General features: G+C 46.8%; 1 protein-coding gene across 2 annotated transcripts in view; it reads right to left on the bottom strand.

The window, feature by feature from the left end:
* USP9X (ubiquitin specific peptidase 9 X-linked) overlaps positions 1 to 19,005 on the bottom strand; it is a 1,605,828-nt gene that overhangs the window by 1,458,922 nt on the left and 127,901 nt on the right. For both annotated transcript variants that reach the window (XM_085622934.1, XM_085622935.1), the window contains exon 3: positions 13,052 to 13,197. In XM_085622934.1, the coding sequence (XP_085479060.1) occupies positions 13,052 to 13,197 (146 nt within the window). The remainder of the gene's footprint in view (positions 1 to 13,051; positions 13,198 to 19,005) is intronic.

Below are 19,005 nucleotides of genomic sequence, written 5' to 3'. Positions count from 1 at the left end.
TCATTACCCCGTACCTGTGGCCGTATCTTTTCCTGCTGAAAATCTGAGCAAGTAGCCAGAGATATATTACACAGCGCCAAGAGGCCGTGCATGTGCACCAATGCCCTTCACACATACTGCCGGACTTTTAACGCTATCAGAATTGTGTGACTTATCCGCAGAAATCTCGCAGCTGCTGTGCCCGCGAGAACTTTATAATATGTAATAGGAAGCCCTAGTTAAAAGCAAGTTCAGAATTCTTTCAGACCATGTCTAACTCAACAGAGGTAGAAATGTGATTTTTTTTTTTTTTTTTTTTAAATAGGGAGGCTTGGAGCATAGAAGCTTAACTCGCGTTACAGCCATCGCACAGTTTGTTTAGGAGACAAACTGTACACCACACCATATTTACAGGGTTTTGCTTCTATATTCGTATGCATGCAAATAAGGCCCCATCCATCAAATATATCACGATCTTCATAACATGATTTTATCTCAAATGTTGTGCTCACCGGATCGCCAGTTGGGTTCACAACAAGTCCGTCTTGATCAAACACAGCCAACAGGAATACAGCACACCTGATGCCTGCATGCCGATTATGCCGGAATCAGAGCTGCGCAGTCAACTCTTCCACAGCCCACGCCCACAGCTTCCATTATCCAACCAGGAGGCCTAAAAGTACCGCGAAGGCACTGGGTGCTCCAATTGTTGCCACCCACTACTCTCTCACTCACCCACTAGCCCTGCCCCTTACCATTCATTTAAATAGAGCGCTAATATCGCCTGGGTGACAGTATTTGCTCCCTATTGAAAACCAACCATTTTCTTCTTTTTCTGGCCGCTCCCTTCATGCGGACATCACTTCTAGAGTGTTTATCGAGGGGGAGCAATAGTCCTCGCCCCGGCCAGCACATGCGCAGGAGGTCTCTGACGTGACCTCCTCCCTTCCTAAAAAAAAAAAAAAGAATTTGTATTCACACGAAGCAGTGAGCACTTCATTTGAATCAAATGAAGTGCTCACTGCATCGTGTTGAATACAAATTCAATTTTTTTTTCTAGGAAGGGAGCTGCTACATTGTGTACACATTCTCTTATCTCCTCCCCGTCGGATCCTAGTCCCGAAGCTAGTGGGGCAAAGCCCCTTTCGTCCCTTAACACCAGCTGCCACTGATGTTCTTGCATTAAGGGCAGCAATATGGCTTTCGTGAATTCACACGAATTTACAGCAGTAGGGCAAAAGATAGTACTCCTAGAAAATATTTGTGAACTGCGTTTTAGCATGAGCAAATATGCATGTGTAGATTTGCTCATGCGAAAACCTGAGTGTTTGCAAGTTTATTTTCCCTCCAGCCATTTTTTTCCCGAACTCTGGAAGAAAGATTACAACACGCTTGCTCGGAGGCGTGTGTCCCGAATCTGGCGCATGCTCCATGTGTCTGATGGTCGCGCGGGCACTAAGAACGCACCCGCACCTGATTCTAATTGAATCTTTCAACGTAATCAAGGCGGATATTTAAGGACCCCTTTCCTTCCTGCCGCCACCTCCCAGACAGCTCGAAGGCTGGTCTGAAGTACTGACGGACAGGTAAGGAAAGGGGCTTTCGTGCGTTGGTTAAGGGTCCATTATTGTTTTACAAAAAATGTTCTGTTTGAGGTTAAGAGTAAGCTGGTTACACCCCTCGTGCTGAACTCTGCTTTAAACTCCAGGTTCATCTTTATCTAAACAAATGGTTTTTGTGTTTGGTGTCAACAGAAAGATAGTTCATAACAAACCGTGCATAAGATATATGTCTTCCCTTGAACCCTGAAATACTTGAAAATGACGTAGTTTTAAGGAACATCTTTTGACTTACCTGCATTACTATGTCCATAGGGGTTTCTTTAGGTCTCTGACGTATTAGTTTTTTTAGGTTTATTAGATTGTTTAAAGGTATGTGTGAAGAGTCTGGACAGATGAGTATCAGTATGCAACTTATCTGTTTGCCCTCACATTTAAACAGAGCGGTGCCTCCATCTCCGAGCAGTCAGCTGGGTGAGGTGAGGCGTTTCTCCCACAAAAGGCTGGGTGAGTTCAAAACAGTTTTTCTGCAATTTTGTTTGTATGCAACCAACATTTTGGTTTTTGTAAAGACGGCAGTGCATAACGGGCACTCCCGAATAGCGGCCATGAATGCTGTGATTTATGTGCAAGGTGTCTTTTCTGACGGTTGATTCTCCGGATTCTTTCTAGGAAAGAAGACATAGTTCTTACGTCCAAGCACGAGATTGCTTGTCCGGTAGGGTGGCTATCGCCACAGATTTATCTGACGATTGCACCTTCACTGTCTAAATATTGCTGTTCACGATTCACAATTAATGTGTTCACCCTGCAGTAGCTTTTATTTTTCCACCTTATTTAGGTCCTGAAGAAAGCCGGGTCAGCTGACCATACCGGCTGAAACATGTCGACCTTATAAAACTGAGCCAGGAAATAGTCTATTTTTTCAAGACTATTGTTTTTGGGTTTTTTTTTTTTTTTAAATATGACACCTGGACAATTCCCAATAAACATATTTTTTGCCCAGGTATTCATTTTTAATTCACAATTACACTAGAGCACTGCACATCACTGGAGTCCTCAGGGTTTGAACATACACCTTGGCAGGAGTTCTTGCTTTTCGGGAAGCATTAGGCTGTGCACCCAGCAGAGCCTGTTGGCTCGATATTGCGGGCCCAGACCGTGATTCCCTAGAGTCTCAGATGACGAAGTCCCGCCAGTAAGGGTGGGCTGATGGACTCTTAACTCCCGCCAGGTGATGTACTAACTATCTGAGGAGTTTCTTGCACTCTTTCACAGCGCGTAGTGGCTTGTTGTTCTTTATGAACGGACTTAGCACCTTCTGTTAGTTGTCGTAGTGTCTATTGGGGATTGGAGGTGTAGTAGTCCCTAAATCAAATTTCCCCTGTGACCCTTATATATATTGTGTTTTTGGAAAGATTACTTCTGCCATTGTCAGGAGTAAATTTCCAACATTTCTCAGTATTGGAAAAGATTAGAGAAGAGTTGTTGAAAACCCTTAAAACATGCAAGTTAGCAGGTTTGCACAGACTCCGGACATTCCAACCCTGGAACTATTGTTTACCACTACCTTCAGTCCCAGTATGTAGATCTGCGGAAACGTAGCAACATAAAGGGATTGCTAGTATTCAAACACTACTATGGTATGAGCCCTGGCATAATCAGAGAGGCTATATAAGAGCTGTTATATAATGTTATGTTAAAAAGATTTCTAAAGCACTCTGTTACCCGGAGGTGTCCTGGCGATAATGAGATTGCTGCCATAATTTGTCGCCGCACAACAAGGCACAAAGGGACAAGTGGATTTTGTTACAGGACAAGTAGATTTATGAAGCAACCTGACCCATGGACAAGTAGATATTTGAATAAATTCCACACCCCTGACTCGCTATCGGATGCTTCCGATACCGGCCCTTTTGCTCGCACGGTTTCCGCTTTCACCTTAGTCACCGCCCAGCACTTATTCACCTGACCTGCCCAGAGGTCACCGAGGGGGTCCTTTTTACTCCTTTTTCCACCCCGCACTTATCTTTAATTCTTTCACTCAATTTTATTAAAACGAATAAATACTTTTTTGAAGGCTACTTCATTATCTAACTTGATACTCTGTTATCCTTCATAGGAGCCTCCTTAGTTTAACTCATCTTCGTGACACCCAAATTAGGATTAGAGCTGCAGCCCATTTTTCACGACTCTCCGACTCTGCCATGGGTCTAACATGGCTCGTACGGCTAAGTTACCCTATCCTAGGGGTGCTACTTCATCTTGGCTACAATAGATCACCTCTGCGTGCATTCTTTTTAAGACCGCACACAATGAATAGTATATGTGTCTTCCTGAACTCATTACGACCCTTGTTAACCCACAGATCAATATATTTCTACATAGTGAACACCGCTCTACGAACGGCACAATACTGAACCACAGTTTGCCACACTAATAGGCGGGTCTTTGAGTCTGAGGTAGGATTACTCTCAGATGCCTCCTGATCCACTACAGACTTTCTTTCCATATTAGGTTTCGTCACTATCGACTTCTCATATTCATTACATTTGCTTACGATGCCTGCCACATGGCATCGCTAATCGGTAAGCTGGCCACTTATGAGACCTTGCTCACATGACCTCAATCACTGACACTTGGTTGTTTATGAAATATTACTTGCACATATTTTCAAGAAACCTTCAAGGCTGTGTTGCCTTCCTTTCCACTTTCACTGTTCCACACCGACAATTCCGTTCTCTCCTCTCACTGCGCACTTATCGCACCTTCCCTATTCAGCCTTCACTTGGACTCACGTAATTCTCAATCACTCTTTTATTCCCCCTTCTTCCCGGTCTGCTCTTTTACTCCTCTGCACTACTCCTCTACTCACACACTGAACACTGCCGTCTTTGATCTACGGCTTTTAAAATATTTATATTATAGTATTGTATGTCATTACAGCCCTGAAGAAGCCCTTGTTTGGGCAAAACGCGTAGGCTGTTTCCAAAGAATGTACACCAAGCGTCCCTGAAATAAAGCTACACACAGATTTTCACCAACCACTTTTCGATTGCTTGTCAACTTGTATATGCTGTATCTCTTTACCTGTTACTCGTTCGGATTGCCTCTCATCTACTATCTATGTATGTTTCTATTTATGGTCAAAGGGCAGCTGATCATTTGAGGTGGGCAATAATAGCATACCATGTGACAGATACAGGTAGTGCAGTCTCCTACAACCTGGCTGCTTTTCCTTTTTGGTAAACATTTATTAAGACAGGCCATTACCAACTAATCTTCTTTTTTCTCACACTCTACGCTGATGTATAGGCTAGCACATACTCATAGAAACAATCTCTAGTGATTTTGACTTCAAGAGATAGCACCTTGGATCTTGGATGTAGTGTTACCTTGTTTGTTCAGGTAATACTCTGTTACAGTATAATCTATTTGGATCAGAAAGATGTTGAAGAACAAAAAAAACAATTGAAAGCAAGGTGTAATATTCTGAGCAGCAGAAGAATAAAGGGTTAGCTGTAATTGATATAGAGCCATCCGGGGAGTGGATATCATGATTGGCCAACAGTTAATTTAAGGATTTACATATATCCTTGCCTTCAAATGTGCTGCCACCAGAACATACATAAATCCTGAAAACATTTTAGTGTTAATTTTACCAAATGGCAGATTCTGTACTGAGCGTGATCAATGCCCTCCATGAATCTCAGGAACTCACTTATTGCTGAAATCGGTTTGTAGAAGTACAAGTCGTGGTGGTCTATGGCAAGAATCCACTCGTCTCGATGGAGCACAGGATACATTTGGAGTAAAGCTAAAATTCAGAACTTTAATTTTCCATTACATAGCTTTATAAGAGCTGTAAAATAAACAAAAATAAATCCAATTTCTTTTTGGGTGATTGGGGACCTATATTTAACTGCTTGCGAGTGCACTGCTGCCGAGGGAAGCGGAAAGCCACCGCAGAGAGCAGTGAGCAAGGGAAGGGAAAGGAAAAGCAGGCTGCCGGTCGGGCGGCCGGCCCTCGGCTTCACACCTGTCACTCGTCCCCATCTGCCGATTCAAACGGCTCACAGGCTGGTTGCTCCCTGCCCTGTGGTGTGCAGTGCTGACCAGAGCGCGGGAGCTCGACCGCAGGTGGCCGCCAGAACTCGCAGCCTTTGCAGCAGCGGCCGCGGGCAAAATTCGAGAACGGCCCGGTCGCGGCGGGAGCCCTCGGCAGGCAGCCGGCCGGGGCCACGAGAGCTCTTGGTCAGCTCAGGGCCAGTCTGGAAAGCGGAGAGGATTGCAGCAAGGTCCCCTACAGCGGCAGGAGCATTCCAGAAGCCGCGGGAACACTCAGCAGCAGGAACAGTAGCAGCGAGGGCTTCCCCTGAGGCGGTGGGAGTCGCAGGAGCCACTGAGACCAGCCTGTACATCTGTGTATCTGCCGACGCGGGAGACAAGAGGTAAGAGGTGGAGGCAAGCGTGGCAGCCGTTAGAGGTCGCCGCTAAGTAAGAGCCAGAGGGTGCGGTCTGAGGGGTTGGTAGACTAGGTCTCCAGCTTGCAGCCCCCCTCGTGTGCACCGCTTGCTAACCCCCTCCATCCCCCTCCACGCCCTCAAAACAAAAAACACAGCTCAACCCAGGGGCCCACATCAGCACTAGTACTGGTATTCCCTCCCCCCCAGCACAATCAGGCACAAACAAGCCTAGCCCCAGCAAACGGCGCAAAAAGAGATGACGCTGAGGAAGACTAAATCCTGCACGGAGGATGAGGGGGAAGTGAACCCTGAGAGTCTAGCTCAAAGAAGGGTAACCAGAAGCATAAGCACCCAAAAATCCCAGGATCTGGTCTCTGGCAATTCCCTCCCCCAAGGCCTTATCACTCAATTCTTTCAGGCCTCAAACTGCCCCTCACCTTTGGATGAAACGTCACAAGATCCCGCGACCAATGCCATACCGGGGATCCCAAAGATCCACCTGGACCTAAGGGACTCTTACGCCTGCGAGTCTGCTAACTTCGAATCACCTGGGAGCCTTGATGCTTGTTTTCAGCCTGAGGCCAGGACAAAGAGCCCGATTAGGGTCATTGCCGACATTCACGATAGGCCAAATCTGGGGGCAAACGTGGATTCAGATACTGGGAGGACAAGCGAGGCTGTCGCATCCTCCTCCCCAAAGTGCACAGGCACAGGCAAGGGTCTGAATGCAATTGTGACACCTAGGGAAATACAGAGGCCAATCCCCCAAGGTACGGAGGTTCCAACAACTTCGTTTTTATTAAAATTGGAACAGACCATTGAACGAACACTTGAAACTACCCCTATTAATATAGGAAGAGCTAAGGCCCCGAGAACTGCACAAACGGAGGGTTGGAGTCCGCTGAGTTTAACTCATCACCAAGACTTAACCGACCCAATTGATGAACCCACCTCTAAAGACCTTAACTTGTCAGCAATAAGAGAAGTCCAGGACACAATGGCCAGGGCACTGCTATGGCAGTCCGCAAAGATGGAACTCCAAATCGAACTTTTGCAGTCGATAGCCCAGCATTTGGTGTGCCAAGATGATAAGCTGGCAAAGCTGGAAGTTCAACTTAATGTCCAACAAGCTCATGCCGCCAGCACCAATTCCTGTGACGTCTTAATTGATAAATGGGCAAGTCTACCTGAAGTCTTAAAAGAGATGCTTGCATTAGCCAAGGGTCAGGGCGAGACAACCACGCAAGAACAAGCCGCGCAAAAGCCACCACCACAGACGACAGAGCATGCCGAAACAGCAACCCTTAGTACAACGGGCAATAGCGCCTCAAAGGTTCCCCTAGTAGGGCCCCGCATTAACTTTACTTTGGCTAATAAAGGGAATGGTGACCCCGAGGTCTCGGATCTCGAGTCCGTTAGTGATGACCTGTCTGTTACTACCTCTCAGGTGGAGAGGGTCGAAGGAGCATTAGCAAGTGCCAAAGCCCCGTTATCAAGAAGAGCCAAAAAAAGACTCAAAAAACAACTTAAGAAGTCCAAAGCTAGAAGCAGAAACACACCCTCGGTGGTATCAACTCTGGGCGACACTGAAACTAAACGCATCCCTAAACCACTCTTCCCCATTTTCTTACCCAAGCAGGTGTCTAAAATGGACAAGTCATGTGACGCACCTCTTGTTCGCGGTGAGGCCCAAAGTCAACAAATCCCTCTCATGGAGGGTCAAACCAATGAGCCTCTCCAACAAAGGCCTTCACAGGTGGCCGTCGCCGCTCCATTAAGTGCCCCCAGCCCTTCTGGTTGGGTTCTGAAACATGAGTCTGTAACAAATCCCAAACTACAACAGGGCACACAGCCAGTACAGTCTAGAGTGGTAGGTCTACAAACTGAGGGGCAGGGGAATCAGCAACCAGGAGTTGCACTCAAAAATCACCTAAACTTAGCATCAGACCAGGGGGAGTGGCAAGGATGTCCGAGTGTGGAAGGCCAATCAAGCATGGGGCCCAATGGGCAGCAGCCAGAACCCACTCACAAAAATCCTTTAAATTTCAGTTACCAGAGGCTAAAGCTCCAGGGAGAAGGGGTGAGTTTGTGGTCCATCACACAAAAAAACAAACAATCCACCTATGAGCTGCAGTTAACCCCAAGGTACACAGCAAAAGGCTCATTTGACATCTTGAACAGGTCCAACATTGTCCGCCTGTTTGGCCATATTGCCTCCCTGGCCCAAATCACCTCAGAAAACATCAAGTGGGTGACATTCAAGAGACTGGAGACAGACACTCATGACGATTCCACCATAATCGGACTTGCGAGTCAGCAAGTCCAACAGGCTGTCCTTAAGGAAGCAACACTGTTCGCTGAATGGGGCATTGAAGTTGCAGCACCAAGTACACTGAAATATCCACACGTCCTGTTGCCGCAACAGGACACCCCAGAACCGTCATCCATTCTCAAAGGCATAAGGCACACCCGCCCAGAAATAGGGGCGAAATCAGGGCGGGCAAAAACCCCGCTAAAAATTAAAATCCAGCAAAATGACGGGCAACGGAGCGTGCAGCGGCATTTCCAGACATCGGATCACCTGGAGGCCACATGGAGACAGTGTCCCTAACCTAATAAACAGCCATGTAAATAACGCCTGTTCAAAACCACTTAGGGGCCTAGTCCGCGAGTTATCCATCATCTCATGGAATATTGCGGGGATGAGCAACATCTTTAGGGACATAACTACACCTGAATACCTCGCACAGGGGGACATACTGTGTATTCAGGAAACCTGGGCAAGGGCAACGACCGCCATCGGTGGCTTTTACGAACATTTTAAACCAGCGACCAAAAGGACAATCTTCGGACGCCCGTCAGGGGGCCTCTCTATCTACGTAAGTCATGCGTGCAAAATTAACACAACTGAATTAAAGTTGGGGTCTCCTGATCTTCAAGCCATCCTAATCAGTGGGTTGTCATCGGGTCGAAAATCTCGCCCCTTTTTACTAATTAATTGTTATTTCAACCCAATCAAGTATCAATCCTTCCAGGCCATGGAATCACTTATTTCAATTTTGGAAGATCTTTTAATAAGTTGGAAGGACCAAGACGTAATAATCGCGGGCGACTTCAATCACAGAGGCTTGGGTTTAACTTCGGAGACTCCATCAAGCAAGAAGTCAGTCCCATTGACTGAATTTCTCGCAAATTTTAAGCTGCACTCCACCCATAGAATACAAAAAAAGACCCAACCAGAATGGACCACCATTCCGACCTTTAGAAATGTCTCTACCATAGACTACATCTTTATCAATGAAGGGCTTGCCCACAATCTTTGCAACTTCACAGTGGACGACAGAGAGGAAAGCGATCATAGGCCCCTCCGCGCCACATTCAATCTGGCGCGGGTACAAGCAGAATTACAAGCAGTTATTGGAACTACCACGGGGGAGGAACATCACAATGTGCTTAAAAGAATAAAATGGTCAACCAATCTTAGTCATAGCCTGCTAGACTATGTAGCTAGAAGGGAGGAAGAACCTAACCCAGTTCAAACTAAGAACATCACCCACCTCTGGGAAACTCTGACCTCCGACTTATTGGAACGTCTGGGCAATAACCATCATCCAAGAAGTCGCCAATTCCACTCTGATCCTCGCCGTGTAACATCGTGGTGCCTGTCACAGTGCAAGCGTGCTCTAAACAAGGCAATCAGGGCACAAAAGAAAGGCACTCATTTGTCAGGGAGATATTCCATTGCTGCTCTGCGAACAGACTATAAAAAGAAAGTCTGGGCCCACAAAAAACTGCAGACTGAACAGAATTGGTTGACTGTGTTCTCCTTAATTAAAGGTAATGACAATAGCAAGCTTTGGCGTTTCATTAACAGTCTGACCCCCAGAGGAGAGCAAAAGGAAAATAGTGTTGCAGGGAAAGTGTGGGAACAGTATGCCAAGGGGCTGTATACCTGCGAGTCAAATCAGGCCACTGCAGGAAGCCGTGCGTGGTCCAAGGTGGCGGCGGAAATTATCGAATCCGAAAGAGCTACGTCAGAAGGCGTAAACTCGACCTGCACCGGATCATTCACAGAAATGGAGGTACTAAAGTGCATCAAGGCCATAAGAACTGATGGCGCTCCAGGCCCAAATGGGATTCCGGCCCAGGTTCTGAAAACCGCCTCAGCCTTTTTTGCATCCAGACTCACCCCTTTATTTAACTATTCTTTTGCCACGGCAATGTTGCCATCCTCTTGGAAAGGTTCTATTCTATTCCCCATCCATAAAAAGGGGGACCACACGAACCCGGCCAATTATAGGCTTATAGCTCTCCTCGACATAGAAGCAAAGATTTACGCCCGCCTTCTTCTCAGGGATCTGGAGGATTGGGTGGACAAGAACGGCATTCTTCCGCCCACACAGACCGGCTTTAGGGCCCATAGCTCCACTCTTGACAACATCTTAGCCCTCTCCTACCTCGCGAAGAAGGCCAATACGAGGAACAAACCGCCCCTGTTCTGCTGTTTCATAGACTACTCCACAGCCTTTGACCGAGTGAACAGGGGCCGGCTCTGGGCAAAACTTGACTCGTGGGGGCTACCACAGGCTCTGCTAAAAGCTATAAAAGCGCTCTATGAGGGCACCTGGGTCAAGGTGAAGCTAAGCCCCACAATAACAACTGAAAGAATTGAAACCAACTCGGGCCTCAAGCAGGGGTGCGTCTTGGCCCCCATGCTTTTCAACTTGTATACTGCGGACATGGGGACAGCTCTGAAAGATGCCAACTTAGCACCTCCAAAACTGGGGAGGCTCGTCTTGGGAACACTCCAGTATGCAGACGACACGGTGATCATGGACCACACTAGGGTGGGGCTCCAAAGAGCCTTAAGCAGTTTGGCCCTATACAATAAGTCAAATGACTTACGGATCAACGTGAGCAAGACCAAAATCGTCATTTTTGGCAAATACCCCCTCAAAAAAGAAGCTTCATGGTCTCTGGGGGAGCACCGTATCGTCACTGCCCCATTCTACAACTATCTGGGCACCTGGGTCTCTGAGAGTGCCTCTGCAGTCAAACATCTGAAGGAGCTTAAACCCAAAATTAACAAAACCATTCTGTCGTTAAGACGCTTATGCCACCGCTTGGACAGTCCCTCAGCAGAACCAATGTTGACAGTGCTCCGGGCAAAACTGATCCCTGCCATTTCATATGGGCATATAGCCTACCCTGGTGCATTTGACAAAGTGGTAAACGCTGCCCAAGCGAAAGCCTATAAGATGGTGCTACAGGCCCCTAGATACGCAAGGAACACTAGATTAAGGCTAGAAATAGGCCTTAAGCGACCTGAGCTGGTATTACTGGGGGACCTTTTAAAACTCTATATTAGAGTATTGAAAGCACCAGAACATTCGCTAAAGCACTCCCTAAAATCAATCTTTGATGAGGTGGGCTCCCCCTGGTACTCAAAGGTAGGACAAGCTATTGCAGCATTGAAAATCGAAAGAAGGAGTTTGCCCCTGCATGAAATTCCTTTCTCAGCCTGGGCCCAAGCAGTTAAGCGCCAAGTCCGGATCATCTCCTTTGGACTTGACCTTGCATCTCTTCGGCAAAATCCACTAACTCAGGCCCTGGACAAATCATATATTCCAGGTAAACCCCAACCTTACTTGCAAGATCCAGTATCCACTTGCGCGAGAAAGAAAATTTTGTATTTTCGACTTTTGGCCCTCAGGATCATGGACTTCAACCCCAAATGGGCCCGTACGGATGGCACCCTGGCCTGTCGTCTATGCAATTACCGCAGGGAATCCTGGCTACACTTGCTGTGCTGCTGCACAAAGCTGGCCAATGACCGCCATCGCTTGCTGCTTCCGATTTTATGGAATACGGACTACAGAACTTGCAGAGAGGCTTCGGACTGGTGCCTCTCAGTCTCCACGACCTGTCTGATAGCCAGAGTTGCGAAATTTATACACCAGGTAAAAATGGCACTCGACTCCCACTCAACGGCATTGTCTGCAAAGTAACTGGAAGCCTTTCGCCCCAGTTATCTAATCTGGGCTGGTTTAAAGACCCACGAAGAATCCATCTTTCGTCAACAGCCCTTGGTACATGAATTGACTTTACCGAACTTTCATGTGCCTCCCCTTATCAGTTGGGAAATACTGGTACAACCTATACATCACTCCTTTTAAAAGAACTCTGCTCTGGACAGCTAATCAGGACTAATATGCTAATATTTAACCCAAAGTGACTTTCACTTTTATGTGTGGATGGGACTTGTGAGGGGGTGAGTCTGGACGTTCATAAATCTTTTTTCTTTTTTTTTTTAATCTTATACTGTAAAGATTTTAAGTAATCATGCAGTTTATTAATAAAATTGTCAAAAATTATTGTATTGTAGCAAGAGGTTGACCACACCTGAATTTGAATACCCACTTTTCAAATGTTGGTACAATATAAAATATAATAAGAGTAAAAAAAAATATTTTAAAAAAATTAAAATGGCACGGTTCTACACATTATATGGAGTTGTTCAGTACTTGCAGAATATTGGTGGTGGATTTAAGTAGGATCGTAACATTGGTGAATCATCATGCGGTGCTAGATCCAAAAGTTCTAATCCTAGGGTTGACTGACACCTGAAATGGTACAACTAGTTATAAGACTTTAGTGGGCATTGGCCTTGTGGTGGAAAAGCGGGATATCGCTAGGTGCTGGATGAGCAGTATCCTCCCCTCCACCACAAACAGGATGACTGGCAAATAGGTAAGGACAGAGAAGACTGTTTACAGGGCACAAGGAAGTCCACAAACATTCCCAAAAATTTGAGAGTCATGGATCAGGATGCAAATTTTGGATGGGCAACGTTGATTAATATATTTAGCCATCTCATTGATGAATGAATGAAGAATGTATACGTGTGGCTAAGAGGGTGGGAAATCTGCTGCCAAGCTGGGATTTGTGCCTTGGATGCAGTCACATACCTGTATTATTTTTTGGGAAATCAATGAAAATAAGTTCTAAAAAGAAAACTTTAAAAAAAAATACAATGTATCAAAATACCTGTTAATCATGTCATCCAACTTGGCCAAGTCAGTGTGAGGAAATGCAGGCTCCTCATCCTCAAGCTGTGGTGGAGCATCCCCCTGACCCTGCTCATCAGGGGGACTAACAGGTGAATTTTCATTTGAAGAATCAGGTGAGGAAGTCTAAAAGAGTCACATACAAAAAGATTACCAATAAAGCAGTCCAATATACTGCTGCAATACAGGTCATGAAAATACAATTTAAAAAAAGCATTACATAAAAGCAGTTTATGCAGGATTTATTGGATTCATTTGGGCATTTCAGAAGAACAAGTTACTTATCTTTGTTAGTGCTCTTTCTGGTGGATACTCAAACTGCAGATTCCACACCTGTATAAAAGTGCCATGTGCCCAACTGGATCCATAGGTTTTCACAGCAGTGCTCCTGCGCTACTAGGTGGCAACTTTCAGTTCTGTGTTGCTCTCGTTCCATCTCAGATGTGACAGAGCAAAAGCTAACATAAGTGCCAGCCCTGCGCACCATAAGTTTCTTGCTTGACAAAGCACAAAACAACTGGTGGTACTAGTGTGCAGAATCTCTAATTCGGAACCTTTTAACATGGTAAGAAGACAACTCAACAGAAAAGGAAGGTGGGAGTACGGTTAATAATGTTCAGGTTGGCTGAGTATCCACCAAAAACAATGTTAACAAATGTAAGCAACTTGTTCTTTTTATGGATACTTTTAAACACAAATGCCTCACCTGTAGAACTGATACCAAAGCAGTAGCTCCCCAAAGGAAGGGTGTGCGGAGTGAACTCTGACCAGAAAGTCTTGCAGGATCGAACAGGTGAAAAGCCCTTCCAGTCAGACGTTGATGGCAAGGCAGGAGTGCTTCATGAACATGTGCGTAGACCTGCACATCCAGAACAGGCACTCTAAGTGCCAAAGCATTGGTAGTAACCTTTACCCTGGCAGAATGTGCCCTCTGTTCCTCCGGATGCCATTTCTTGCCAATGCATAGCAAACCTTAATGCAGAAGACTAACCACTTTGACAAGGTCTGTTCCTGCGCTGCCTTACCTTTCATTGCCCCCAGAGAATCCCACAAAAAGTGGCTTGTTCACAAGTTGGTATTTGGCACAGTCAGTATACAAGCGTAAGGATGTATTGGGATCAGATCAATGGAGACTTCCCTCTTCTTTCGAGGGGTGAGTCGGAGCAAACAACATTGGGCGGGGGATGGATTGCCCACCATGAAAAAGAGTTGCGACTTTTGTAAATAAACCACCCTGGTCCTCAACCTTAGTTAGTCCAAGAAAAATGTGGAGTAGGCCAGCAGCACCGGAAGAGCGTGGAGCTTCCTCACACGTCAAGCTGAAGTGATCGCAGTGTGGAAGACTTTTGAGAGTCAGAAGATGCAACAAGCAGCTATGCATAGCCTCCAAATGGGGTGTGGAAATCGAAAATAATTGCTGTTAGCATGAGCTGAAGCCATCTTGTTTGCTGCATCCATTTTGTTAGCCTTGTGATTCAGCCGTCTTCACTGTTGCCTGCTTTTCTATTCTGCTTGAGTCATCAACCTTAGTTAACTCCTTCTGTACTGAGCCAGAGCAATGTATGAGCTCAGAAAGGCCTGTAGCTGCTAGAATGCACCTGTTTTGAGAATGTAACGGTCTATCATATCCTACTGATGTAAGCAGTACTGTTTCCCCTCCCACTTTGCTGACTAAGTGATATTCATCTGCCCATATTTGTCAGTATCTATTCCTGTGTAGGCATGTACCTTCTATTTGTAACTACATGCTTACTCTGCAACAAACTGTGTATAAAAGGCCCATGATTTCTGTATTCCTGAGGGTGTTGTATTGATGTAGTCCCACTCATGAGTGATTAATAAACTTGTTATTTTGAATTCCAGCTTCAGTGCCAATCTCTTCTTTGTTAGTCTAAGGACGTGTGGACAAACTTAAGGGTGAACCCTGCACCGGTGTGCCCCTGAAAAGGCATATTTCCACAGGGAGTGTCCATGAGGAACGTCAGAACCAAATTAAGATCCCACTCCGAGATCATAAATGGTTTGTGATGAAACACGTGTTAAACTTTTATTGAGGTGATTTAAACAAGGGCGGTTGGTACAGCACAGGCAAAATGTGCCTACAAATAATATTTAAGAGTTTCCACTGTAGGGCCTTGCTGGGCCAATAATAAAACAAAAAACAAAACATCCAACAGCTTGGCTTGTAAAGGGTCTATTTTGAGAATTCCACACTAGGCCACGAATTTGTCCCAGCTGTGGAGTAAATGGAATACGTGGACAAGTCATTGGCAGCAAGAATCACATCCACAACCTCCAGGGGTAGATCAAATTAAGTCAACTGCCATAGCTCAATCTCCAAGCACGGAGGTAGAGATGAAAAGCACAGTAGACCGATGCACCACTCTTGACTGAAGGAGTCTCCCAGAGAGAGCGTTCTTGGGCACCTCAACGTAAAGACATTTTGACACTGCATGTTAGAGGGTGGCACAAAGATTCAGCTAGGGTCCTCACCACTGTCGAAAAATGCCCTGCACCACCTCAGGGTGCAACAGCAATTCAAGATCTGCCAGATGTTGCAGGCTGGCCTCATCTCCTCTGGTGTTAAAGATCCTGCCAGTGGTATGGCCAGCCCACGGTACCCTTTGCATTCCAATACATGGAAGCCGACATCAACGGCAGATACATCCTACTTGGAGCCAAACTAGATGGTCGGGACATAGCAATCCTGAATTTATACGCACCCAATGTAGACGATCTAGACTTCTACCAGTCCATACAGGAGGTTCTGGCCCTAGATCTGGGTGCTCAGATACTCTGGGTGGGGGACTTCATTTGCGTCCAGGACCCTGACATGAATAGATACGCTCCTCACCCAGGCACAAAGCCAAGAATGACAGAGGCTTTTGGAGGACACCCCACTAAAACTATACACTTGCTATTCCCCCACCCACAATACACATAGTAGATTTGACAGGCTCCTGGCGTCAACAGTAGGTGCCGATTTAAGTGTGGAGGTGACCCATCAGGCCCGCTTCTTGTCGGATCAGTCCCCGGTCACTTGCACGGTCCGCTGTGGACTCCCTGCACACCTAATAACGTGGTGGAAGCCAACTGACATACTGGAAGACGAGCTCGGTAAGGAACACATAGCGGGTGTCCTGGACGATTATATGACAATCAACTTGGAAGAGGCAAACATCTCAAAGGCCACAAAATGGGAGGCACTAGAAGCGGTGACGCGAGGAGCCTGTCTGAGTTTGACATGTGGGATCTGCAGACAGCTACAACCTGACCTTGCAGGGGAAGAATCTGCATTGCCGGTGGTGCAAATTGGGGACCTAACAGATCCCGCAGCTGAGGCTCTGGAATGTGAGATCCGAAACCACATCAGCGATATCTGGGACAGGTTAGATAAATTCACACTTACCCAATACCGACAGCGTTTACACAGGGAGGGAGACAAATCTGGACAGCTACTGGCTTGGATACTTCGTAGGAAGCTGACCCCGACCCCAATAGCTGCGCTTCGCACACCCACAAGTGCAATGGTACACACCAGGGCTGCAATCTTACACAACCTGCAGCGGCATCTCCAGACTGTGTACGCCGCAGCTTTAGCTATCAATAAAGACGGTTATGCCCCATACTTGCAGACCATGCATCTGACACAGCTCCCTGCCCAAGCCATAGAGGAGCTGGAGGTCCCACTTACCGCAGAAGAAATACAAGCCGCGTTATTGATGCTCCCAGGAACGAAATCACCGGGTAGGGACCGATCCCCCCCCCCCCCCCCCCCCCCCTGTGTTTTACCAAGCATATGACGCAATTGTGACTGGTGCACTGAAGCAGGTTTATGAGGAGACCTTTGACAGAGAAATCTCCCCCCCCCCTACGGTGAGACAGGGCAAAAGTTGTATGCTATTGAAATAGGGTGGGGACAGCTGCGACCCTTCGTCCTATTGTCCAATCACTATGATAAACTCTAACGCGAACATACTAAGCAAACTCCTGGCCTCTGGCCTTGGACCCCAGATAGCTCACTTGTGCACGAGGACCAATGTGGTTTTATTCCGGGCCGCAATACCAGCATGAACCTATGCCAACTAAAAGATATTTTGCATGAAACAAAATACTGGGAGGAGGAGATAGCACTCGTGTCGATGGATCTGACAAAGGCCTTTGACGCGGTAGATTGAGGTTATCTGCTAGAAATCCTTCCGCCACTGGGTTCAAGTATTGTATACTTAACAGAGAGCATAGGTAAGGATGGGTGGAGCGCGGTCTGACAAATGGGTCTTGGGGCGAGGCACACATCAGGGGTGCCAATCTCGGCCCCCTCTTTGCCCTGGCCATCAAGCTCTTGGCGGTAAGGATGCGGGCGGAGATGGAGTACCGGGTAGGAAACACGACACATGTGATCTCCCTTTATGCGGATGACACTCTTTTCTATGTGTCCTCTCCTAGAGAGGCAGTACAAAGGCTCCTGCAGCACCTGGAACAGTTTGGTAAAGTATCAGGGCTGCGCCTCAAGCGTAAAAAATCCCTGATATTCACCCTGCCGCGCATGGCCACTTTGTCGTTGGAGAGTCTCCCAAATCTGGAGCTCAGATGGGAGAAAGCACAATTCGGGTACCTCGGGTCCAGATTGCACTCGGCAACGCCCAGTTAATAGCCTTAAACCTAGATAAGGTCCTGGAAGCCTTGAGATGCTCTGTGACGTTCTGGAATAATTTACCGCCTTGCTTAATGGGAAGACTAGCGGTGTCCAAAATGGTGATGCTGCCTAGATGCCTGTATGTGCTCCAGAACTCTCTGCCCAATTCCGACACAATTTTTTAAGTAGCTGAATACTATCCTAGTTTCCCTACTGTGAGCTGGACGGCATAACAAGGTGATCCTCAAGACTCTCACACGGAGATATGAAGAGTGGGGAGTGGAGGCCCCACAATTTGACTAGTATTATTTTGCCGCCCAGCTACAGCATGTGTCACGGTGGGTGGAGAACAGAGACAAGTGAGGAAAACGACTACTAGCCAGCCGAGTAGACTCAGAGGTACTGCCAGTGGCTCTGATGCAGGGGAGGGGGGTTGGAGGGGATCTCCCATACATAGTGCGGTCTACTGCAAACATGGCAACAGTACGTAGAAACTGCGCTGCACCATGCTCCCTTTCATAGAGAGATTCCCATATGGATATTGGCCCCAATGAGGGATATGAGCGCCCACATGTCATTCCTGGCGTGGAGAGATTATGGATGCATAGTCCTTGCGGACCTCTGTAAGAGCAAGATGTTCATAACGTATGAGCAAGCCTGTGAAAGCTTCGTCCTGGGTTAGGGTCACTACCTACAATATATGGGTATCCTAGAGGTGGCAAGAATTACCTGGCCTGAGAACCCGGATATTCCACAGCCGACAAGTACTTTAGACCTGTTGTTAACATGCTGGTCTGGGCACAGATTATTTTGCTCCTTTAAAAAGCCATGAGACTAGACTCAACGGCTCAGCCCCCATGCTCCAGAGCAGCGTGGGAGAGAGACCTTAATATACACACAGCGGATAAGGTTTGTGCGAACGTGTGCACACTCACGTACGCAGTGTCCTATAATGCAAGGTTTAAACTGATTCACTACAACTTCTTACATCGTACCTATCTCACACCGGTGAAGCTCGACGAATTTCACACCATAAAGCGGACACGTGCCCCAGGTGTGGGATTGGGAAGATTGATTTTCTGCACCTTGTCTGGGCACATCCTGAGCTGCAACCGTTTTGGTCACAAGTGGTACACACGGTCCATACAAGCACTGATCTCCCCATAAGGGAGGAGCCAATCCAATGTCTCTTGGCCCATATACAAAAGTCTAAGAATCAGAAAATGTTTTATAAACTGCTGCAGCTGATGACAGTCTTGGCCAGACGCAGGTTAGCCATAACTTGGATGAAGAGAAGC

The sequence above is a fragment of the Triturus cristatus genome, chromosome 8, assembly GCF_964204655.1.
Source record: "Triturus cristatus chromosome 8, aTriCri1.1, whole genome shotgun sequence".
In the NCBI taxonomy this organism is placed as follows: Eukaryota; Metazoa; Chordata; class Amphibia; order Caudata; family Salamandridae; genus Triturus; species Triturus cristatus.
The sequence above is the reverse complement of the archived record's forward strand: the minus strand, read 5'-3'. Positions and strand labels throughout refer to the sequence as shown.